Source organism: Gymnoscopelus braueri (assembly GCF_963280865.1).
Source record: "Gymnoscopelus braueri genome assembly, chromosome: 5".
NCBI classification, from domain to species: Eukaryota; Metazoa; Chordata; class Actinopteri; order Myctophiformes; family Myctophidae; genus Gymnoscopelus; species Gymnoscopelus braueri.
In genome coordinates this window covers 26,798,167-26,823,909 of record NC_137606.1, presented here as the reverse complement: position 1 = coordinate 26,823,909, position 25,743 = coordinate 26,798,167, and the positions used below count along the sequence as shown (strand labels likewise).

The 25,743-nt window shown below is 43.8% G+C and overlaps 1 protein-coding gene across 1 annotated transcript in view; it reads right to left on the bottom strand.

The window, feature by feature from the left end:
* Positions 1-714: 714 nt before the first annotated feature.
* The window catches only part of sipa1l3 (signal-induced proliferation-associated 1 like 3), a 77,551-nt gene continuing 52,522 nt past the window's right edge, over positions 715-25,743 (bottom strand). Inside the window, exons 6-24 of the mRNA XM_080428895.1 lie at positions 25,520-25,708; positions 24,866-25,040; positions 24,443-24,546; positions 21,821-21,978; positions 21,144-21,726; positions 20,068-20,166; positions 19,046-19,221; positions 14,364-14,618; positions 13,222-13,407; positions 12,391-12,512; positions 10,656-10,771; positions 9,854-10,320; positions 7,393-7,620; positions 6,880-7,048; positions 6,576-6,750; positions 6,141-6,290; positions 5,023-5,149; positions 4,459-4,540; positions 715-4,239 (exon numbers count right to left, since the gene is read on the bottom strand). Coding sequence (XP_080285021.1) covers positions 4,093-4,239; positions 4,459-4,540; positions 5,023-5,149; positions 6,141-6,290; positions 6,576-6,750; positions 6,880-7,048; positions 7,393-7,620; positions 9,854-10,320; positions 10,656-10,771; positions 12,391-12,512; positions 13,222-13,407; positions 14,364-14,618; positions 19,046-19,221; positions 20,068-20,166; positions 21,144-21,726; positions 21,821-21,978; positions 24,443-24,546; positions 24,866-25,040; positions 25,520-25,708 — 3,708 coding nt within the window. The 3' untranslated portion in view covers positions 715-4,092. The remainder of the gene's footprint in view (positions 4,240-4,458; positions 4,541-5,022; positions 5,150-6,140; positions 6,291-6,575; positions 6,751-6,879; positions 7,049-7,392; positions 7,621-9,853; positions 10,321-10,655; positions 10,772-12,390; positions 12,513-13,221; positions 13,408-14,363; positions 14,619-19,045; positions 19,222-20,067; positions 20,167-21,143; positions 21,727-21,820; positions 21,979-24,442; positions 24,547-24,865; positions 25,041-25,519; positions 25,709-25,743) is intronic.

The following is a 25,743-nucleotide window of genomic DNA, read 5'->3' as shown; positions in this document are numbered from 1 at the left end:
TTAAGTGTTTCTGATAGTGAGCATTGCTACAGAGCGTTTGTTGGGTCTCTCCAGCTCCTTGACAACAGAATATAGTACATTTTCAGGTAGGTGACAATTTAAAGGGATACTTCACTTTCACATAAAATAAACGAAAAAAGTAATGGAAAAATCACGGCCCCCTCACGCATTAGAGTGTCCTAATGTGTGAGGGGGCCTTTATTTTGCCATAACTTTTTTTTTTGTGTGAAAGTGAAGTATCCCTTTAAGCCAATTAGGAGAGGGCACTGAAAATGCATTCTGTTTAATAAAGCGCTGGAGAGACCCCCCTTTACTATAATAATAATAATAAACTTTATTTGTATAGCACCTTTCATGACATGAAATGCAGCTCAAAGTGCTTTACAGAGCAAGGATACAATTACAGTTAGAACCAAAGCAATGAGTACTATCAGAAAATAGGGCTGTTTAACACTTATTACCCTACCATTAACTAGAGCTTGTGACCTTCAATTGATCACTTGGAACAGATTTTTACAGGACATCTTCAGGAGCGATTGCATTAATAGCCATATGTCTAGCTTTTATAGCTAACTGGGAAATAATATACTCCTAGAGACCTCCATTTTGTTCTGTTCAGTTTGGAAAATAAACGTTTGTGGCCTGCGCAGATTCATGTTCATTATTCCCCTCATTCATCAGTATGTTTTGCATTTGAAGAATGATGAGAAAATAGCCATTCTGAAAGATGATTTAATATTTTTCTTATAAAATAATGAAAACATAATTTACATTTTTAAATGTACACTCATTGATATAACATCCCCAAGTAAAACAAGGTTCGACCGAAAGTTTTTCTGCATTATGCACCCCTGCCACATGCAGAAAGCACTAATGCAAAGAAAAGCCAGAAATAAAAATGCATAATCATACAAATCAGCTTTGTACAAAGATCAGAAATAAAATTGTATACACAAATAAAACAGTACCCTCTCATTTTCACTATTTTACCAGTTTGCAAAAGTGGCCAATGTGTTTAGAAATAAATTATCAAAATAGTAAACATCTAAAAAACAACTAAAAAACAAGAACATACATTACCATTTACCTTAATGCATTACTGTTTGTGATTTGTGCAAGTGCAACATCAGTGCACCAAGCTATGCTCAACACATACTGTGTATACTGTAATTAAAATTATATATATATATATTTATAGAAACAATTCTTGGAGAAAAAAACTAACCCCTCCACATGCAAATCAACTCAATTAAGACATTGCAGATAACAGCTACTTGTAATAAGCTGTACGTTTCAACCCCATTTGGGGATTAGTATGAATTTGGAACTTATGTTGGGTTTTGGTATGTCACGTTTGATATGGAGTGGAAATTTTGAGCTAATCCCAAACCTGAAAAATAATGGTCCAAGCTTGAACCAAGCCCATGGGGCATGTCATGATCCAAAAATGTGTTCAAAGCCAAATTACAAATATGTTTCTTACAATGTATTGCAAGTAACGTAAGTCCTGCCTGTGCTGTGGGATCCATTCTGATCCCTTGGTGGTTCAGGTAAAAAACGTATCAAGCTCTTATGCCACTGGCAATGACGCAAATGGATGACATCACCCAAGACAAGACAATATAAATGGCCGTTGAAGGATGGAGAGGTACGGAGCAGACACAGTGTTTCTATGGGCAAAATACCAGAAAACCGACTGAAAAAGAGGCGTGGAGAGCAGTAGAAATTAATGGCAGTTACACATAGCAGTGAAGTCATTTTCTTGCCCATGATCAGAAACAAAACGGTAATATTGTACTTGTGCTATCTCACAGCAATTGAACGATGTATGGAGGAGGGCCATCTACAGTATGTGAGGAACCTGAGTGACTTTGGGAGGGGAGGGGAGAGAATAAACAGTTCCAGTCAGATCAGGGAAGGCGTCTAGTGATAAAGAATTTACAAGGCGGGAGTTCATGACTTAGTTCAGTATACTGCGATAACCATGTCCAAACAGGAACAAGTTATTCTAGTTTTACATGGGGTCAGATACATCAATTCACTCACGTTGCTGGAGGTAAGACATTTCCTCCACGCAGTACCAAATGAAGATTAAAACAGCCCTGGATAGACAAAACACACTTCTGTAGGAAAAATAGATATCGTAGAGAATTGGAATCAAGCAAGCCAGCAGTATAAATAGTGTATTTTGTGTTCCTTTCATTCCCGTTTGTGTGTTTTGTGTTCATTCGTTCATCACAGGAAAGGATTTGCAAACCAGACATGACAGACTCATACTCATTAAGACATATGCCTCTCTTACACTTACACACTCACACACACACAAATTGGTTCTGATAAGACACAAGAGCTACAGTGTTGTACAGTGAGTTACATGTGCAATACATGTCTATTTTCCATATGCACAATTCACTATTGTACTTAGGAGCTTCACTTAAATTAGTATGTGACACAGATGGCCATCCATCCACTATGAATTCAGTATGACTATGTAAAGAATAATGAGATGTCAAGTTCAACAACATAAGAACTTAGGTACAAATCATAGTCCAGGGGCCTCATTCATAGATGCTATTGGATTTATGCGTAAACGTGTCCTCCAAATAATTTCTCATAATATACTGTACTTATGCCTGATTCAAAGAATTAAAAAATATATATTTTCCCCCCAATTCTATTTCGTCCCCTTTCTTCCAATTTAGCAGTTCTGTCAATTCCCAGGTATCCTTGTACTGTAGTCCATTGATCTTAGGGAGGGTGTAGGCAAGCACCTCCGTTACACGTGACTTCCCAGTTCATCTCCCTCCTGACCAGCCTGTAGGAGTCGGTAGTAAAGCGACAGAGAACGCCCTCCCTGCTTCGCTTTCCTCCCATGAACATGGCCAATTGCGTTCGTTGGGACACCTAGCCGATGCACCAATGGAAGATCTGACCCCCTCGTATACACGGTGGTGGGCAGGAACTTTACCCATGCGGGATCTGAGTGCCCAATTCATGAGCTTAGGTATTTTATATTTCTTTAAATATATACTTCATAAATGAGGCCCCAGTACTATTAGCATGTCATGAGATGAACCTACACTGTTAGAGAAGGTAAATTCAATATACTATATTTGAATTTGTGACATTGACTTCACGGTCACTGAACTTGATGGCTTGTTTCACATCTATGGGCCACCGTTTATCCCTGTAAACAGAGAAAAACACAGCCCATACTTTAAACGTTACAGTAAGCTAGTTTGCTTATAGCTCAAATATCTTATACCCGTTCATCACATTCACACTTTCATACATACACATACATACACACACACACACACACACACACAGCAACGATTAATACAAATACACCTCGTCCTAGGAGTGCTGAGTTGTGCAACAATACAGTTGTCTCTGAGTATTTGCTGTACCCGACACCTCCATGACTTACACTCACACACACACACACACACACACATACCTCTTATACAACAATCAGTACAATAAAGATGATGTTGATATTAGAGTATTGTACCACATGGGCATATAACTACAGTACCATGTCTTTAGGCCTTGAAAATCCATGACTCCTAGTGCAGTCTGACAAATGCAGTCTTAGTCTTTTTTTTTGGCTAATTGGCTTCAGGAACAGTATTAGGCCTCTCCAGGTGCTGTAGTAGTAATTTATTAAAATGTCCTCTGATGTCCGCTGGCTTCGCTGGCTTCTCTGACGTAGGCGTAAGCTATTTCAGACTTTCAAACTTCTGTTTAGAAAAATAAAACGACAGGCTCAAGGAACAAATAGAGAGACTGGGGACAATGATGCTCTGGGTGGTGTGCAGGCCAGGTGGTCATTATGTGTATTTTAAAAATAAGACTTTGCTTTTGTTCTCTCTCCAGTTTAAGGCAGTCCAGTCAAAGGTGAGTGGAGGAACTGTCTGTGGGCCCTTGTGTGTTGGGTATCACAGGTACTGTGGGAAGTAAACACGGCTTCAGAAGACGTATCTCATCAACAAGACCAACAAAAAAAAAGAATCCTCCCTCAGCCTGCATCACATCCACCTCTGTTGCTCCCCGCCGAACAACACCTCATGTACTGAATGATTCACAAAGTCACTTCCTCTCTGGTTGATTATTGGTAAAGAGTTGGCTGAACTTCCGGAGCTGCTCACTCGCTGAAAGGCTCTCCTCCTGCAGGCGATGGTTGTTCTCCCTGAGGTTGGCCATCTCCACTAGCAGCACAACCTTGTCCTTCTTCTCCTGGTAGGAAGTAGAGGAGGGTGTGGATGGGAGAGGAGGGTGAAAAAAATAGAGTAAGGGGTCTATTTTTTTCTTAGCTGAACTATTCATCTTCAAAAAAAGAAAACCGGGAACAAGTAGGGCTTAAAACTGAATGTGAATTCATACACTATGATTCATACTGTATACTACAATCAATGATTTATTAAAGTGTGAATTGTAGAAAGTTACATTTCTCACTTTTTCCAGGTCAGTGTTCAGCTGTTGCAGCATTACCTCCAGGTGGTAGAGACGCCCTGAAAGATCGTTAGGGACCTCATCACTGAAAACACACACACACACACACACGTTAATTTGCATAGAGCAAAGGAGCACAACCTAATACAATTCACACCTATACTCTGACTCATGTTAGAGAAAGGGCAGATCGGTTTCACAGGTGTGTGTGTGTGTGGTGGTGCATGTTTGTCTATGTGGATGTGTGAGACAGATGTTTCAAGAATGGCTCAATATGCTCAACAAGGCCTTGCACTGTTACTCTGTTTCAAGGGTTAAACTCATGGTCACGGGTCAAGGCCATTTTTTTGGGATGTGCATAACATTCAAGTCAACTGTAGACAGTACTACAACTAACCACAAGGTGGCAACATTGATGTAGCAGGAAACCATGAGGCAGGTAAGGAAACAAAACCATTTCAGAGTGACTAGTCTGATGAATGTCCTCTTTAATGTCAACTTCCTTGTATGCAATTAAGTGGACTTCAACTGACTGAATTTGCATGTTGCAGAATTGTAACGACTTACCCACTGAAGGTGGGGGTGGTGCGTGGGGTCTGTGGTGTCTGGAACTGGACAGGACTGATAACCGGCCTCATGTCTGGACATCCAACCTGTGGCTCATTCAGTGAGAACAGGGATACCGCTCTTTGAACTGTAACACACACACACACACACACACACACAAACACAGTTACTTTCACAAAGCTGCTTCTGGCCCTGTCGTTTGTTTTTATCTTTTCTAGTGTCACACAATAAGGTGCTGCCACAAGTAGCGTAGTTTGTCTTAGCAGCAATGAAGGCCCTAGATCACATGTTGATCTGTTGTTTGGGCCCGCTGTGAAGGACTTTGTGGTTGCAGGGCAGGAGACACTAGGGACGGAAGGATGAAGGTGGGGCATCTACTGGGCTGGGCATAGAAATGAGCCCAGATCCCCCTCTCTTTCCCAGGAGTGTCGTGTGACACAAGCAGAGAGGGAATGACATGACTTAGATTAACCACAAAACCGACACAATGCATCCAGCAGTTAAACATGGCATATCATTGCCGTCGGGCAGAAACCTTGCATCTCCAGATGTGAACTTTTTATGTTTTTTCATAGATTAGCGCTCTAGTTCGTCATACTGTGTCACACGAAAGTAGCACAAATAGCAGATCTACAAGCTGAAAGCAATCTGCTATTTTTGCAATTTTTTAAATTTGAATTCTGCAAAGTAACAGTTTTGAACACACGAGGTTTCCACCCGACAGCAACAATATAAAACCCTCCAGGGTTTTTGGTGGTGAGATACAGGGTTGTAAGGTTTTGTTTTGTGAGAATGAAAGTGAATGCAACCGATCCCCCCCAACACTGTGAGAGCTTGCATGAAAAGTTTATTTGATCACAGAAAGATCATTTTTCTGTGAGTGGAACCTCTTCTTTATGCCCAACCACTGCAATATCACAAATCATTCTGCTTTACATCATAAAATGTAACAAAAGAAAACCCAAACCATAACATTAGTAGTGATGAGCAAGTTTACATTACATCTATGTCTACATTGCTTCCGCTTGTATTTGTACATTACTTTTACATTACTTCCACTTGTATTTTATATTCCTTTTACATTACTTGTAGTTGTCTCCGAGTTCCCCAACGCTCACCTTCGAAGGCTTTAGCTGCGCTGACCAGACTGGACCACTCCAGACCACAGGCTGTGTCTGGAAGGGGCATCAGCCCTGGGTCCAGCCTCCGCAAAGGGGGAACCTTGTCCCTCACCTCTGTAAGGGACAGCTCAGATGCTGACAGAGGTACTGAGACAGAGGAATGGAGAGAGGGTACAGTAATTAGATGGTGCATGCTATATTAACCATTAAAGTTGCAAAATAATTAACAAAAAGCTACATTTCCAACTACATACAGTATAGTTGTAATTCATCTTGGCAATACTGGGCAAGCTGACAAAATCATGATGAAATTCTTCGCTCCCCTAAGAATGACCTTTGGCAGCTAATGATCTCGGCAGCGAATGTTCATCATAAATCTTCTGTTTCGACATGTCTTACAACCATGAACCATCGGTGCATTTCACAACCCACCTTTCTTGTTCTGCATGTGGTTGGCAGACAGAGCGTGTCGTCGCGTGGGCAGAGTGCAGGTGAAAAGCACGTCGTTGGCCGTGGTCTGATTCTCAGACGTTGCAAAGCTGGCATCCCTGCGCCCGCTGCACAAGGACTCGTCAGAGAATGTACGCTGCAAGGTGCGCCTGGGAGACTATGGCGTGAGAGATTGAGACGAGTTAGTGGACAGTTGACTGCAGACATTTTCCTATCAGAGAAGATGGTTCATTCCTTTTTCAATACAATTCTAATAATTCGTTGTGTCGGTGTGTTCCTTCCTCACCGTATCTCTTTGCGTTGGTGGGTTGTCTCCGGGGTTGTCCATGATGATCAGCTTTTTCAGGTCATCTTCAATAGTGCTCTTGTATGTTCGCCGTGGAGACCGCAGGTCCCTTAGGGATGCTCGGAGACGAGGCTGCCCAAACACGTTCTTAGAATTCAGCTCCACCGGCCTGAAGATACAAAACATGACAGTGAAACAGATGAGGCATTATGACAGACTTGTGAAGCTCTTCCATATCTCATCTGGTTCCTCCTTCTATGTTTGTTCTTAATCCATTGACAGATCACCTATATATACAGTATATAAATGCGATAAATATGTGTATATAAACAACAACAAACAACAAATAAAGACTTTAACATGATCTAAACTTCAGTAGAGACTCAAAGGCTGAATTAACACATTAATTAGTTCTACAAGCGTTTCATAAATGTGGGGCGCGCAGTGCCTTTTTGTTTTTGATGCTTTCTCTTTTTTTCTTGCTATAAATTAAACCCTTATTGTCCAACTCACTTCTTGGTGCTGTTGCCATCAGAGCTGGATGTTGTGGTGTTTGAAGGTGATGGGCCATTATCTTCAGGTTGCCAGGCATTCTGCTTGCTCTTGCCATAAAAGGACTTGGGGGCAGAGCTGGAGAGAGGGGTGGTGGAGAGATGAGCAGAGGTGGGTGTGGTGGAGGTGCGGACAGGCCGTGTTTTCTCAGCCGCAGGGGTCTTGTAACCCTGGGGAGTATAGCAGGCCCTGAGAGGACACGGACACGGACACGGACACACACACACACACACACACACACACAGGAATTGTAAATAAGCCTCAGGGGTTGACCATAACGGCTGCACGACTGCCCGTGGCAAGTAAATAAAACGTTCGGACAGGTGGAGTTTTCTTTCAGGTTGCCCGACGGACAAGTGTGTTTGAGTGGGGGAAGCAACTGTCTTTAGTTCGCTATGAACACAACACAAGATGTCTGTGGAATTAAAAATAAGTCATATTGTATATTAGCTATTGAGACATTTGGCATAAATATTGAGATATGTCCATACTCCATATCTCTCAGCCCCAGAGATATACCTATCACGATTTACTTTTCGGGCAAGTGTGCATGACCTTTGGGCAAGTAGAACATGACCTGTACTTGCCCAACGGGCAAGTGCCCCTGAGACCTTAGTGTCAACCCCTGAGCCTAACATTGTTTCAACACTGTAACTGACTTAAGAGTCATGAACAGACAACCATGGTCCTCTGTTTAGATTCTACAACTTCACCAAACTTTGTTATAAAATCAAAGCTATGTTTTTGACAGCTGGGTAAACAAAAGCAATTTCAAAAATCACTTTGTCATTTAAATGTTAAAATCAATAGTACAATTAACACCTTTACCGCCGGGCCCGTAGTTCTACGGGCCGTTAAATCCAACGGTTAAGCGCCGAGCCCGTAGTCCTACGGGCTGCGGTCTTTTCGCGCATGCGCGGTCCGGGTGCACTTTCGGAATTTTTTTGATCCACTTCCGTTTCCGGTTTGATGACAGGAAATAGAATTATTTGGGATCCGGTTTCGACGATCACGCCCGCTCCCATTCTACAGACGAAACTGAAACTCAATTCTCTTCCTGTAGTTTTTTCTCCTCGCATTTCACTGTTTAACGTAATCCGCTCTAACTACAGTCATGGAAGTCCGTTTGACATGCGGTCTTCACTGGGAGATACAGGGAGATCTCGCGGATGTAAACAGACCGTTCACGGCTCAATCTTAAGGATTTTAACAAGATCTATGGCGACATGAAAAAAACAAAAAAACAACAAAAACACCTTGGCACTGGTGAGTACATTATGAGATTAACCTCTGGCGGTGGATGTGTTAATAGAATAATCAAAGTGACAGATACTACACTACTGATTCCTACTTCACGAAAACATAATTTGCCCACTTTTGTTATGCAGAATATGCACATAAAATACCTTCCAGGAAATAATCCTATTATCCAGGACTGTGGTATTCTGTCATTTTCCATGACTTGAAAATTGCATTAAAACATTTATCAAAATGTGTGCGAACCCTGATACATTACCGCTTCCACTTTCTATGAAATGAACAAGCTGCTGCTTCGTTTGCTCATTATATTTTACTATAATGACTGTCTGACAGAAAGATGATTTTACAACCACTCTTATTTGTTAGCGTAACTGAATCTTACAGCACTTTACAACCTTTTCATAGACAAGACACCCAGAACACAGCGGAATAACTACAATTATTTACCATGTTGTTAAAAGCCGAACTGTAACAAATGAGCAAGCAGCACCACACCAACTGGTGACCCCGGTACAGTTAAAATGGCAACAAGAAATATCTACTAAAACATATCTAACTATCATGGTATCTCACCATCAGCAGTGCATATATATGTGCAACAATGCATCAATCCTCAAGGAAGAAGTGTGACTGACGTTTTGGTTGCGCAGACCTACAGACAATCCTCAAACTCTCCCACCATTTACTTCCACAAACACCTTAATTATATTTTCTAAAGCACAAACTGCATCGTACCTGTATTTATTCATCTGTCTCCTATAGCGTTTAATTGACAGGTCTATAATATTCCACTGTGCAGTGATAGTCCTGTCCCAGGCTGCTAGGATGCACTATGATGAGTGAGGTGATGACACTGTGAATCTAAACACGCAATCCTTTAATCCTACAGAGCACGGGGTCAGACCCCAGGGTGTATCTGTGTGTGTGTGTGTGTGTTTCAAGAATGAGTGTATATTTATGATGGGGGAAGGGTCATAAAAAGCCCACCAGTACAGCAGCTGGTCTGTATGTTCCAGAAGGATTTAGGTAGTAGGATGAGGATGTCCAGTAACTAAAGCTTCAGCTTTACATTCTTTTATATGGTTTCTCCTTTCTGTCATTCATTCAATTTATCCTTTTAAATTGTGTTGTTAGAGAAGTATTGTAGGAGTGTGTCTCCTACCTGGGTTTGAATGAATCCATTTTATCAGCACTGGAGCCGGGCGGCGGAAACGTCTTGGTTCGGTATCCTTTGTTGTGATTGGTCGGGGCAGGTATGACGGGCGACGACTCCCGCCTCCTCCCTTCCACTCCGCCACTCCGTCCAGCAGACAGATCCTGGAGGCCGGCGTAAGACGCAGAGCAGTGTGCGGGCTTGTGCGACTGGTTGTTGGGAGCGTTGCCATGACGATTGTGGCCGTAGTGGGTCACGGGTGCGTCGATGCCACTGTCGCTGGATCCCCCCTTGTTGAGGTGGTCCGCGTCGGGCTCTGCGGGGTCGCCATGGCAACCGCCACCTCCTCCACCACCACCACCTCCTCCTCGTTCTCCTCCAGGCCCTCCGTCGAACCAGCGCTCGTCGCTGTGGCTGCTGGAGGCGTTGCTGGACAGGGTGTTACTGCTGGAGTGACTGGAGTACTGCGTCTCACCCTACACACACAGACAATGAAGGAAAGGGAATTAATGCCGACTTCAATCTGCTCTCCTCCTCCTCACCATTTTCTTAAAACCTTTCTATTAGACCTGATGCCTGTCTCTGACACTTGTGCTCCTTAATATAAGCTGCTAGTTCTGATCCTGATCTAGAATGGGGCATATTCTACAATTGCAATCATTGTAAAGCACTCTGAATACATGTAAATAAGTAAATATAACGGATGGTGAGAAATGCAGTGTGTGATTATACAGTGTGTGTATAAGACATTAGAGCAACAGACAGACAAAAGTACTGGATACTGGGAGGTCAAGGCAGAGCTTTGTCTGACCTTTGAGTGTCTGTTTGGAGAATCCTTCCCTGGGACGTCCTGTCTGGCAGGTCTCCTCTGCCCCCCTCCTCCAGCGAGCCCTCGAGACGATGATACTGGAACATGCCAGAGGGGCTCTAGAAGCAAATCACACACACAGACACACAGGATTAAAGCAAATCACATTCTACACTCCACGGTTGGCAAAGAAGATTAACACTTAAAACACACTTTAACATGCACAAAAGCCAATGAACCCTACTGAAAGCTAATTACATTTGGTGATTAGTGATAAGTGCTAAAGTGATTGAGATGGCTAAAGCTACTAAGCAAGAACTACACATCTTGAGAACTCTGATGTCATCTAGATTGCACCTAAAATGTGCAAATGTACCAAAGACAAATTGGAGATAGTTAAAGGCCCAATCAGTCAACAGTCGGGTGGGAGATGCATTTGGTTGCAAAATGTTGTACGTAATCCAAAAGCACTTCCAGTCCACATGTATAATACACGTAGCAGAAATGAACACTCATAAATAGTTCATGTGTACTCTGTTGCAATTCCTGATTAGTTTTTTTTATTAGTTTCCTTTTTTGTAATAAAAATAATTGAATTAGCAAAAGAACAATTTATCTGTTTCATTGGGAGCTTATTTTGATGTCATTAAAATACAAAGACAGGTTGTTGATGTTGTCTGTGAATACTCATAACTGAATAGAATATGTATATTAACGCAAGGTATAAAGGTGTCTCTTGACTTCAAAACAATGTGGTACAGAAATGTATAGGACATCATTATAATTTATCTCTGAATTCACACCAGCAGCGATATGCCGCTTCATGCATTCGGTTAAAGCAATGAGATTCAATGCAAAGTTTATGACGAGCAGCAACACAGCGCAGTGGCAAAGTTAAGAAAAGTTTGACTTTGCCGCTGCTGCAGTGTGGCAAAACAAAGAGGCAGCCAACCAGAAGCGTGCTGTGCTCTCTAGGCGTACCAACTCGACACCACTTGATGGACAGAAACGGACTGCTGTGTGGAAAGACTCCTTTCCAAGTGATGGAGCAGCGGCTCTACTCCGAGTCCCTCGCGGATGACTGAACTTCTCACACTATCTCCAAGCGAGATGCCAGCCACCCGTCTGAGAAAACTCATTTCGGCCGCCTGAATCCGCGATCTTATTCGGCTATGACCATAGGTGAGAGTAGGAATGCTCGGTATACCGAAAGCTTTGCCTTCTGGCTCAGCTCTCTTTTTGCCACAACAGTGCAGCACAGTACAGTAACTGCAATACCGCTCCTGCTGCTCCGATTCTCCGGCTGATCTCCCGCTCCGTCCTCCCCTCACTCGTTAACAAGACCCCGAGATACTTAAACTCCTTCACCTGGGACAAAGTCTCGTTCCCCACTTGGAGTGCACAATCCATCGGTTTCCTGCTGAGAACCATGGCCCCAAAGATTTGGAGATACTGATCCTCATCCCAGCCGCCGCACACTCGAATTAGCAGTTGTAGATGTTAAATGAATCAAGATTGAGCAACTGCACGGCCTAATTCTTACATAAAATGTATACATAGTTTACAAACAAGGTGCCATAGATGAGTATTGCGTGTCTGTACTTGTTCACTCTATCTGTGAGCTGTCCTGCCAGCTGAGCAGCAGAGCACTCACTGGTAGTGGTAGAAATCGCTGTCGCTGCTGGTGTGAATTCAGTGTGAGGCTCACCGTTGTGTGTGTGTGTGTGTGTGTGTGTACCTGTTTTACAGCGCTCCATGGTGCTCTCCTGGCTGGTGAAACCTGAGGACTCTCCGCTGGAAGTGATGTCGACGTTGAGGTGAGGCTCATAGGCCACCAGTGGACGCTGTCCTGGACCATACCTGCACATTATTAAGACAGCATAGATTAGGTGGTGTAGTCTCAAAACTTTTTCATGTCAAGAACCCCCCCAAATTGATATGTATTTGGCCGCGGACCCCCATCTGAAAATGTCTTGTGCCAGGGACGCCCAGAAGAGAAGATATGTGTTTAAAATTCTTAATACTTTCAAGAAAAAGAAAAAGTTCAAAAAATATCAGAAGTACAAGCTCGCAGCACGGCACGAAGTGACGTGCTGTATATCTGCTATTTTTTAATAGCCAACATATAGAAGTGGTTAAAATTATTGTGATGCTGTATTAACCATCACAATTCACCCCCCCCCCCCCTCCCCCAAAGACGCACACATGCAATTACACACCATTCAACACATGTACACAACAAAAGAAGTTAAATACAGGAAGATTAAGCCAAAACAAACTCAAATAAGAATCAGTGCCATAAAACACAGCAAACAATACTGTCTGTACTGTCTGTGTCTGTTTCCCCCCCGTTGTTATTCGTTGCTTCGTTATGGCAGTTGACTAAACACGTTCCTCTGGTTGAGCAGGATGTTAATATCCCAGCAGCACAAAATAAAAAAAGACTAAAATAACACCCACACACAATACAGACTCATCCTCTAATGCATTATAAAAACCATGATCTAGATCTAGAGAGGGGGAAAGTTGCTCACAGACAAAGGAGAAAGACCACACAGAGATCACGCACCTGTCAGGTGAGGGTTTATATCGTACAAAGGGGCCCGGGGTGATTATTAGGGGCGGTCCCATGGTGGAGAGGCCCACCAGCCCAGAGGAGGGGGACGAGAAGCTGGCTGAGGGGTTCCTGTAGGGCGCCACTCTTTCGCCCCCTACAGGCGACAAGCCGTAGTGGTTCTCGGGGTAGCTGACTGGCCTGAGAGAGACGGACAGAGAGGAGGAGACGGATAAATGGATGAACGGGACCCAACGGAAATGGACCATGGGGTCAAATTCTCGCTGACTGGATGTAAATTAGCCTGGTTCCAGACGAATTTGCCATTGCAAAAACAAAATCGCCCTCGGCAGATTAGGTCTGGCCCCTCTCAATAGAGATTTTATTTCTCTCCCTCCGAAGTTGTGAGGGACCAATCAGAGCCCGGTGTGCAAATGTGGGGCGGGTTTTATCACCAGAGGCATTTTTTTTATTTGCCCCTCGGAAATGCAGGTTCCACACAGAGATTCCAGACTAATATCTACGCAGTGATATTAGTCTGGCCATGCCAGGCTAGATGTAAATATGATATTTATCTACATTTTGTAAGATCCAAAGCCACAGTGATAATCTGAATCGATTTGACGAGCATGAACTGCATCCAGTTAACCCATTAAGACCTGGAAACTGTGTCATTTTTAGATTTGAGCTAAAAAGCATTATTTTACACTTTGGGCTATTCAAAAATAGCAGATCTACAAGCTCGTAGCGCGGCACCGAGTGCCGCGCTACAAGCTTGTAGATCTGCTATTTTTGAAAAATCGTGAAAATGTGTGCAAATCTTTGAATATATATATATTTTAAAGCGAACATTTTCAACTCAAATCTTTGGTTCTGGGGGGTCCCTGGAACAAAACATTTTGAGATGGGGGTCCGCGGCCAAATACATATCATTTTGGGGGTCCTTGACATGAAAAAGATGGAGCACCACTGATACAGAAACATAAGTTTTTAAGAATACTGTTGAGATTTAGGAGACATGTAGAATCGGCTTCAGGTCTTAATGGGTTAACAGCAACACGCTGTACAGTCTACAACATGGTAAGAAATAACACAGACCCCCTGGTATTGTATTCTCATAGTCTATTATGCATGGTTGGCTGGCTGGGGGGTCTCACCTCTTAGAGTTGAGGTGCTGTGGTTCCCTGTAAGGAACGGGCACCAGGGTTTTGTGAGAGCGGGGCAGGGGAGGAGGCGGCGGGCCCATGGGGGTCCAGCGCTGTGGGGTGGGGACACTGTGAAGCCCCGGGGGCATAGGCGGGCTGTCCCATCGCCAGGCTGGGGGGCGCGGGGACGGACGGTAACCCGCCGCCATGGGCTCGAGTTCCGTCTTCTGCTCCATGGTCTTCATCTCATGCTCTTCTGTGCAGCCCCTGGAGAGACCAGGAGAGAAGGCACTGGTTAACCACTTAAAAACTCTATACTAAGTAAACTACTTGACTACATGTCAAATATGATGTTGTTAGTAGGAATGTAGTCTCGCGTAGCCAGACAACTATTCCACAATCTCCGAATGCTATATAGAGTCTGGAACTACAACTCCCAAAATCCGAGAGAGGAAACTGGCACTTCCGTTCACGAAAATATATTTTAAAATATCTTTACACTTTACTTTTTAATTTCCATTTCTGCTAAGCAGCAAGCTAAATACACTTAGATGATTTGTATTTATATTAGGATAAATTTGCGCGACTGTAAAGACGAAACGGAAATGGAGAGGAGGCTCCACATCCGGTTTATATTCTAATCATGATCAGAGACTAGTAGGAATGTAAACACAGGAGCACCTGGATGGAGTGGACTGAAAAGGGGAGGAGCCAAACCCGATTTCCTGTTTAACATGAAATAAGAGGACGTGCCCCTCTTTAGAAGATTTATTTTTACTGAATGGGTTCCCAGATTGGGGTTCAAGTGGTTAAAGACAAAACTGAATAGTAACTTAGACAGAGGCTCGGGCTGTTAAAGGTGGAAAAACAAGCTGAGAAGACTGTGAGATGACACAAAGAGAGACCAGAATTGTATTTCTAAATCTCCAGGAGATTATGTCACCTCTGTCATTTTCTCCTTTTCGACTTCCTGCCAAAAATCGTGTTACTCATCTCTGAGAAAGTGAGAGATACAGAGAGAGCTTTTAAAGAGCTGCACAGCTGAACACATCTTGCAGAGTTCTGAGGTCAACAAAAGTAAAAACTGTTTCCCAACACAATCCTGCCAATACAAAACGTTCACAAACACAGAGTTGAAACACGAGAGCAGATACTAACACCCACGAGCAGAGCTCCCCTGCAGGAAAAAACTGAGGAAAATGAACCAAAGGAACTGCATTTCTCAGACTGTGTGTGAGGCAGAGATCCACTCTTTGAGGTGTGTGTGTGAATGTGTTTGTATACAGTACATCAGCCATGACCTAATTACCATTTAAGCATGACAATATGTTACTGTATGTATGTATGTCCGTCAAGGCCAGGATCTATTCACTTCAATTTTCATCTCCAGTGATCCAATTCAGAAGCATGCATTCTGCTATTTTCCACCCTTTCTTTTTAGGTTTTCCATAATGGACCCAGCATCCCCAGAGTTGGTTGCTGTGTTCCCTCAACAGGAATACTACTCAAGTCCTAAAGCCTGCAAACTTGACAAGAAAAACTAAACTGGGTCACACTCAGTATATACTGTAGGCTGGAAGTGGTACGGCCACTGTGTGAAACTGTGGGCACTTTGTTAGAGGGATAGTAAGTGGTATTGTCTATAATGTGAATTGCCGGATGTGAAATGTTCATCTTAAACTGTCCCAGACAGTAATATCTAACAACAAAGTGGAGATAAGTACTGTAGATTAAAATATCACATTACATGGTTAAGCTGTTGATTAAAAAAAAACGTTTGCAGGTAAATGTAGCTGCAAGAGCAATACTTGCCAGGAATTCTAATTATAAACTAGGGCTGGTCTGTATGGTTCAAATCAATATCAATATCATAACCTTTGCCTGAATTACGATTACTAAGCAATTATTTCATACACTTTCTTTTACACTGTCCTCATTGTTCTCTGACAAGTGCTGTACTTTACAGGTGTAACAGTTAATCAAGAAAATTATCGATGTTAGTCAAATAATCGGTTTTCATAAATAGCGACAATATCTGATCTACAAGCTCACAACACGTTACATTGACACGTTGTGAGCTTGAAGATCGGCTATTTTGCGCGCCACAATTGCACAACGAAGTATAATATAGGGCTTAAGTGGTTAATCAGACTCATCGATCTAGTCGATTATCGTTACAATCTGTACAGAATCGGTACAATGGTACACCAGATTTGGTGGCCTATGAGATTCTGTTACCTGCCCTCGCAACTTCGCAAGCCTATCAATCTGTCAATCTCTGAGGCCAGCTAGACACCAAAGCACACTCCTAGTCTCTCTCATCCTATCAGGTGAATTTCGCATTCGCAAGTTTACACTAGATTACAGTGCAGTGGTACACAGTATCTGGTGGCCAATGGGATTCTGTTACATGCCCTCGCAACAATCCAGGAAACTACGACTTCAATATCTGATGCCAGCTAGGTAAAAACACATAATACTGTACACACATACACACACATTCCCTCTCATCACAGATTTGCTGATATACAGCCCATTGCCTGGAGGGACGTTACATTCCATGGCCTGGAGGGATGAGTGCTCCATGATTGGCTACTCTGTTGCTAGGCCAACCAGATCTGATTTAGTCTGTCTCTGGTTCTAGCCTAAAACCCCATTATGGCTAAGAGTACATCCAGTAAGTGTTCTGCAATAACATAATTATTTCATGTTGAAAGTGTATTGTTGGAGGTTTGGTGGCATGAAATATTCATGAGGACAGGAAGATGAGATATGAATCACTAAGTTAGTAAGTTCAGTTAAAGGAAAAAACACACAGAGAGAGAGAAAGAAAGAGAGGACTAACACAGCAAAGAATTGTCAAACATATTACAGTAAATTCAGGAGCAGATTGTTCGGTGTATGTGTGACTGTGTGTGTGCGCCTTCCTTAATATTTGACCTGGATATATTCTAGTCACACTGCCTGGATACTCTAGGCTCTCCATTCTAGTATATAAATAGAAACATAGCAAATGTGCAGCAGAAAACAATACAAAACGGACACTTGTCTGTACACACACACACACACACACACACACACACACACACACACACACACACACACACACACACACACACACACACACACACACACACACACACACACACACACACACACACACACACACACACACACACACACACACACACACACACACACACACACACACACACACACACACACACACAGAGAGAACCAACCTTCAGGAGAGGCTCTTTTCCGTCTATCAGGCTGAGGTTGTAGCCGGAGATAATCAACGCTCAAGCACAAAGTCAAACGCATCACGTGCATTCTCTGTATTGTATCCCTTTACTTTTATATTGCATGCCTGTCCGCAGCAGAGACAAAGTGAAACAGAAATGGAACGATGTGCAGCATCCTTCTCTTTCCTCTGCATCTCTTGTCCACCCACTTTGCTTGTGGCTCTAGAGGCAGTGTTAAGACACGTCCTCTCTGCCAGGCACTTCCATGCGCCTCCAACGGTACATGCAGACACACGCACACACACCCCGGTCTCTTTCGTTCCGTCCTCTTTCTACCGTTTTCATTCAGGGCAGGGCATGCATTTTTTATTAATCACCTCCATTTATTTATTTATTTATTCTCTCACTCTCTCTATTTTTGCAGATTCCAGGACTTAATTTCATTCTCATGCAATCTGTTTTCCTGGCATGTCTTAGCAAATGCGTTAGATAGACAGAGAAAGAGAAGTGTTGAAACAGAGAGAGAGAGAAAGAGAAAGGGAGAGATAGGAGAGCGAGAGAGAGAGAGAGAGAGAGAAGAGTGAGACAGAGAAGGGTTGGTGGGAAATACAAGACTCTAATTATCAACTGTTCCAATGCCCCAGTCAAGTGTGTGCGGGCATGTGCTTGTGTGTGTGTCTAGGGTGTGTGTGCATGCGCGCACGTGTATCAAAGGGATTTAAGCCTAGTGTAATTAAACTGCCTCGCACCAACATTAAAAGAAATCTAACCACTCTGCAATCGCGCAGCCAGCCACAATTAACTGTACTTACTGTGTCTTCCTGACTCAGAACACACACAAACACACACACACACACACACACACACACACACACACACACACACACTCTATCTATGGTTGTGCATTCATCTCCGTAACCCTTGGGTTACCACCACATCAGTGTCTCATAACACCTTGTTATAGCAACTTTTGTTTGCTGAAGAAAGGCCAGGGGGGCCAAAAGAGATTGGCGAGAGAAACAAGTGTGAAGTGGAGAGAGATAAAAGGATATAGCCCGAAGGTGATAAAGAATGAGAGTTTTAGGGACTTCAGATTAAACCAATCTCTATTGGCGTCTCTTTTCCCCTCTCATTTCTCCTCCAGAGTGTGTCTCCCTGAGAATCTCACACATTCATCGGAACACACAGATCTATTTCACACACACCCACTCAACACAAATCCTCACAGAATGGTGCAGAGTAGACTGGCCACCATCTCAAACCCAGCTTGTATTTAACCAAAGGGGGTTTAATGTTGCAAGCTCTGTGGTACCTGTTCTCAACTGCTCATGTTACAGACCACCGCATCAATATTACTGTACTCCCCACACCACCAAACGGCAGCAAAAGCATATGCACAGAACTCTGTTTCAAAAGAAAAACAACACACACACACAAACGCTTCTATACCTGCGAGGCCCTCCATCCTCATAGGGAGGAATGATGACCACTTTGACTGTGACCGACGTCCTCAGCAAGTCGATCATCTGCTCGTGTGTGAGCGTCACTGCGGCAACCTTGCAGATCTCCACCAATCGGCTGCCCTGCCTCAGCCCCGCCTGCCAGGCAAAGCCGTACTCCTCCACCTGCGTTGGAACAGTGAAATAACTAGGTTTTCCCATGTGTGACATGACATATGTTGCAGGGCTATAGCTTCAAAGTGAGTTATTTTTCTAGCAAGCGGCACAGCGGACAATGTACTGTATACATTTTGGCTTAACCCATTAACACTTTACCTGCCAATCACGAGTAGAACCGTTGATGAAAAATACACCCGTTTACTGCCAAAAAAAATCCATCCACGAGTATAACCGTTTTTTTTTTTTTGTTTGGTCTTTTTTTTTTCAATTTATCCACACAGAACCAGAGATATCACGATCCAAAGATTTCTAGCTCCATTCACTCCTTGGTTAACTTATTACTTTAAAATCCTGTATCTCGGCTTTTTACTTTTTTAAATTTAAACACTGGCACTGGGGGAAGTAAAATAAAAAAAACCCTCTGGCAGGGAATGTGTTAAGACCTGAAGACGATTCTACAAATGCCTTCCTAATCAGTAGTTCTCAAACTTTTTCGTGCCAAGGACCCCAAAATTGATATATATATATATTTGGCCGCGGACCCCCATCTGAAAATGAGTTGTGCCAGGGACCCCCAGATTTGTGTAAAAAAATATCAAAATTATATATTAAAAAAAAAACATTCAAGATTGTTTTTTTCTTTTTCAAAAATAGCAGATGTACAAGCTTGCAGCGTGGCACAAAGTGACGTGCTGTGAGCTTGTAGATCTGCTATTTTTTTAATGGCCAATGCTAAAATCTAAAATGACAGATGCTTTCCAGGTTTTGATGGGCTAACATGCAAGTAAAATGTTCTCGTTAATGGTTGTACTTTTAATGGGACATATTTGAATAATGATAATCCAACGATACCTCAGCCACAGTGCCGTCCAGGCGAACATGGAAGCCCAGTTGTCCCAGTCCGTTTCTCCTCAGGGTCATATCCACCGTCTCACAGCCCACTGTCAATGACTGGCCAAGCAGGGGGGGGGACAACAATTGTCAAGTAAGTTTAACTTTAAAAATGACTTCAAATACACCATTGAAGCACTGTGGTGTATATTAGCAAAGGGCAACTAGCATAAGAGCAGCATAAAGACTCTGCACTTATTAAATCTGACCTCAAGATAAATATTCAGCACCAAGCGCTCACATACTTAGAACCGTATTATAGACAGAAACATTTTCTTTCTTTCTAGCAGTTACTGTATATTTTACACAAAGGTCACTTAGAAACATCCCTCCCCTTATGAAGTGTCTGAACACACTGGCCCTCATTTTAGCGTGCAAAAGAAATTTGGTCGGACAGTCGTCAAATCGACGTGGCGATCAAATGTCACGTCAAGTCTCAGCTCATGTATGCAAATGTTTGCGAGGCAGCGTAGTCAGAAGAATGTATCAGGCATCTAAACATATGCAGTAAAAAAATGATAAAGTCTGTAACACTGGTATCTCAGCTCCACTTGTTTTATTGCTGCTTAATCAGGAATTCCTGAAGAAGATCCAGCAGGATCGAAACGTTGATTAAGCAGCAATAAAACTTTGTCCAGCACCTGGGTGAGATCGGATGTGCATGCATCGCCTTTATCTAAACATATGCAGCCACGTATTCACTTAAGATGATGTAACCAAAACAATCACAAAATATTCTATTTTGCAAAGGCCTACATCGACTATGTACCATATATTCCTAACATAAATAGGCATTTCCAAATTGTTTACAATTAACAGGGTTAAAAGGTGATATTATTACAAGAAATTAAAACCAATCTATTAAAAACAATGTAACATATTTGCAAATGTTATAGGTTAGTGCTTAACCAGTCACCAATTTATTCTCTGTCCAAACAGGCTTTCTGTATTAGCTCAATGGTAGAAAATTTGGCACTTGCGTATGGGACGCAAGTCCAGGTAGGACACGAAAGTTAGATTCAGCTTCAGCCTCTCACCTTTAACCTCTGCACCACTTCCCTGACATCCTGGGCACAGCCCTCTGGGACCCGCACGGAGATGTGGTCTCCTCTCCCGTAGAAGATCTTCAACGCCAGCCGCTCAGGCGTCCAGCCGATGACATCGGCGCAGAAGCAGTTAAACACCACCTCCTTGGTGGAGCAGTCAATCAGGAGGACATACTCGGCGGACAAACCCAGTGCGCACGTGATCTCCGTGCCACCCCCGCTGAAGTCCTGGGCCAGCACCCTCCAGGCCACGGCGCCCGCCGCCCCCAGCTCGGCCCCCTCCCTCGCCCTGGAGCGCTCCCGTTTCTTAGACGCCAGAGAGATGAGGTTGTTGAGCTTGCCGGCCGAGTCGAGCGGCGTGCTGCTGACACAGTTCTCCGCCAGGTCCCTCAAGTACTCCTGCCGCGTGCGCGTCGCCATGGTGTGGAACTTCTCCGACTTGTGCGCCGACGTCTCTGCGTTAATGACCTTGGCCAGCAGAAAGTGGCGAAAGGCCTCTGGGTCACGGAAGGTCACACCACTCGGGATGGCTGGGCCAAAAGGGGGCACGTCCTTCATCCGGGTCACAGCGGCACTGTGGACACAGAGAGAGAGAGAGAGAGTGAGAGACAGTGAGGTGCTGTGTGTGTGCGCGTGATCTGTAGGACTGTGTGGCCATCTCACTCTACCTGTAGTAAGTGTTTTCAGAGCAGGGGTTGTGCACACGCACGATCACAAAGACATGCTGGAAGTGAGATCGGATATTCTGTGGGGTGAAAGGCAGCGCTCCGGGCTCCTGGAAGATTATGGTCACGATGTCGTTGCCTATGTGCCTCTTCCTCAGGAGCTGAACAGGAGGGGAGATTGAGATGAAAGGGTTATGGGTGAAACGAGGTAGAAAAAGGAGGATACAGGAGTATTTGGGGAGACACAAAAGGTGAAATTAACATTAAGTATTTGCACAATGAAACTCTTGAACGTCTGTGTGTGTGTGTGTTGTGTGTGTGTGTGTGTGTGTGTGTGTGTATGAGAGAGAGAGAGAGAGAGAGAGAGAGAGAGAGAGAGAGAGAGAGAGAGAGAGAGGAGAGGAGAGAGAGAGAGAGAGAGAGGAGAGAGAGAGAGAGAGAGAGAGAGAGAGAGAGAGAGAGAGAGAGAGAGAGAGAGAGAAGCAAACAGCACACCTCTTTATGCACACAATTGTATTATGTATGTACATAACAACACTGTTCAGCTTTTAGTACTCGTTGGTCCAGCTATGTGTGTGTGTGTGTGTGTGTGTGTGTGTGTGTGTGTGTGTGTGTGTGTGTGTGTGTGTGTGTGTGTGTGTGTGTGTGTGTGTGTGTGTGTGTGTGTGTGTGTATCTGTGTGTGTGTGTGTGTGTGTGCGCGCGTGTGTGAGAGAGTGAGTGAGTGAGTGTGTGTGTTGTATTGCTTGCCAATCCCTTCATCTGCAGTGTTAAAAGTGTGAAAGTAGCAGTTATGCAATTCAGCAGCCCACAGCTTGGCTGCACACATGAATGCAGTCACCATGGGAGCATTACCGATGCCCTCGGGCCCACAGACAGGAGCTCTGCCTGGGGCTGCTGGACAAATGCCATTGGACATGCAGTCTGCACATATTAATATAAGGTCCTTGCTGTTCATCCTCCGTGGTCTGATCTCATATTTCCACTCATTTCATATCCGCTGTCCTTTCTCTCTACCTTTGGCATCATTCACAGTCGCCCTCAGCCCATACTCTCTCCTGAATGTAACAAAGAGTACGGTGCTTTGTCTCCATTTCTCTCTCCTCACCGCTGAGCAGTCCTCCCTTAATCCACCGCAGTTTCCTCTAATCACAACTAATGCTGCCACCTAGTGGTACGTCAGAGAATGTGCCCCCTAAGCTGCCACTGTCAGCCCAGAGCCTCTGGATGGAGTTATTGTTCCATTTATCAAGTTCATCTGTAGTACATCAAAACGCAGCTGCATGGCTTAAACACATGGATGTTGGCTGGTTCCTTTGATGTGTGCCATTCAAAAAAAGTCATTTATTTACTCTGCATTTCTAGCATGTGTTAACTGGCAAAAATGATATGTTGTGTAATTATAAACCAGTCATTTTCTCTTGGCATAACTGTTAGTATGAATCTCTGTAACTGAAGCTTAAGTTTGTGTTTGTGTTTGATTTAATTATCATACAGTCAATAGGAGGAACAACTGACTTCTCTACTGCAGCCCCACACTTGTCTGTAGTAATGACAGTGTTTATGGCAGGATCATGAAAGCACCAAAACGCGTATTTGTCCATGTGAACTACTCACGCTCACGCACTTATGCAAACTAACATACTGTACATGCATGCAAAATGTTACCTTGCACACAGATCACTCACGCACACACACATACATGTGCGCACGCGCACACACACACACACACACACACACACACACACACACACACACACACACACACACACACACACACACACACACACACACACACACACACACACACACACACACACACACACACACACACACACACACACACACGCTTGCCTGAGGGATTATGTTGGAAGGCAAGGCAGCTTTATTTAGAGAAGAGAGGGAAAAGAATTCAAAGAAATGGGGACTATTGAACCCCACCCAGCCTTGATCCCGTTTTGTGTTGTGTGTAAGAGAGACAGAGAGAAATAGAGAAAAGCACAGAGAACAAAGGCTCTATAAAAACAGTGTAGAGTGAAATAGAAATGGAAGTACACACTCTATAACAGGAGGGAGATGCTGGTCATGAGGTTCCACTTTATGACTGCCGAGTGCTCACTATAGTTTATGTCTCTGAGGAAATGACACAGGCCATAACGGAGCTACAAGCAACCCTCTGTAACTTGGATGACACTTTCAAATGCTTTGAGTGACTGACTGAATTTGAGTTGGTGTTTTTTGTTTTGATTAGTTAGATTTTTACTCATGGATGCATTGAAATATGACATTCAGTCAAGGTTTACCAGGCTCAAGTCCCCCAAACATATGGGTTCAGAACCCGTTTGCAGTGGTGGAAAGGAGTACTCCATTTGTTTTACCCAAGTTGAAATACCACAATATAAAAAATATAAGTAAAAGTCTGTTTTCAAAATTTTACTTGAGTTAAAGTACAAAAGTATTGGCATCAAAATATACTTAGTAACTAAATGTAATCAAAATGTTCAACATTTGTCAAATAGCAGATCTACAAGCTCACAACGCATCGTGGCACGTTATGAGCTAGTAGATCGGCTATTATCAAATGAGGGATGGGGGGGGGTTAGGGTGCTCCTGTGTAAGCTCTTACCTGTTGTGGGTTGCTGGGCATGTATGGCAGCATGGTGGACACATGGAACATGATCTCATATCCCTGGTAGGTGGTGTATAGGGAGTGGATGCCTGTAGAGTCCGCTGGTAGTAGGGAAAATAAGGGGAGTGGAGAAAGAAACAGAAATCAGACTTCACTAACCAACCACATACAGTATGCCTCATATACTTTGTGTTATGACGAACGGCCCAGAACAGGTATGCCAGGCTGAAAGTGGTTAAGGCGTCATAATCAGAATTCTTCACTTCAAGCAGGACCAGCATGAAACACACAATGGACAAAAAGGTCAACTTGTCAGGAGGTCATGCAGAATGCATTGTGGAGGAAACACTATTAGACAGAAGTAGACCTAGACATATTGGTTTCCTCTGGGCACCAGGCTTTAGATAATTGGGAGCTTACTCTTGGTGTCGAGCTGGGCGGCGTATTTGGTGAACCCCTTGAGGAGCACCTGCTCCCCCAGCATCTCCAGGAAGGCAGAGAAGGCGGGCGATGCCTCCTCGTTGTTGTACATCTCCTCCTCCGTGCTCTGGCCCGCACGACACAGCAGCACGCCCACCTTGTGTTTCTCACTCAACTACCAAGGCGAAAGGAGATAACGCTCACATTATCATAACAAACACCAATGCATGTACTGTATACGCACGCACACGGGCCACTCACACACACGCACAAACACACAAAAGAGCTGACACAGTGCATCCTGAACCTTGTGCTTCTGACTCAGCGTAAAAAGGTCAGCAGGATAGATGGTACATATTTATAGATAATCATCAATAAAAAAAACACCTGTGCAAATATAAACAAGCACACTGCTAGCTCAGCACATTCCCTACCTTACCCCCGCCCCCTCGATTATAGGAGAGATGAGATAACATTGCTAAACATTAAAGCCTTTAGCGATCCACTCGGACAAACACACTGCACCTTGCTTAACACTGGTGACCTCAGTCCAAATTTGTACAAGCGTTGACTAAGGTGTGGCAGGTTTTATTCGCTTTGCTTATGCATTCACACAGTGCACACACTCAGACAATAGTCTTCCATTTCCCTCACCCCCTGCTCGTCCAGTTTGAGGAGTTGCTCGGTAACCTTGGGCGTGCTGAGAGCTAGTCTCAGACAGGAGACACTGAGCTCGGGGACAACCTGCTCCAGGACCTCTTTGAGTGACAGGCCCCGCACCGTGCCGTGTCTCCCCGTGGACGCTACTGCGTCCTCCAGGATGGAGCCTCGTAGCGTCACCAACTGCAGAATCGAGGATGGCAGGAAAACAAAAAGAC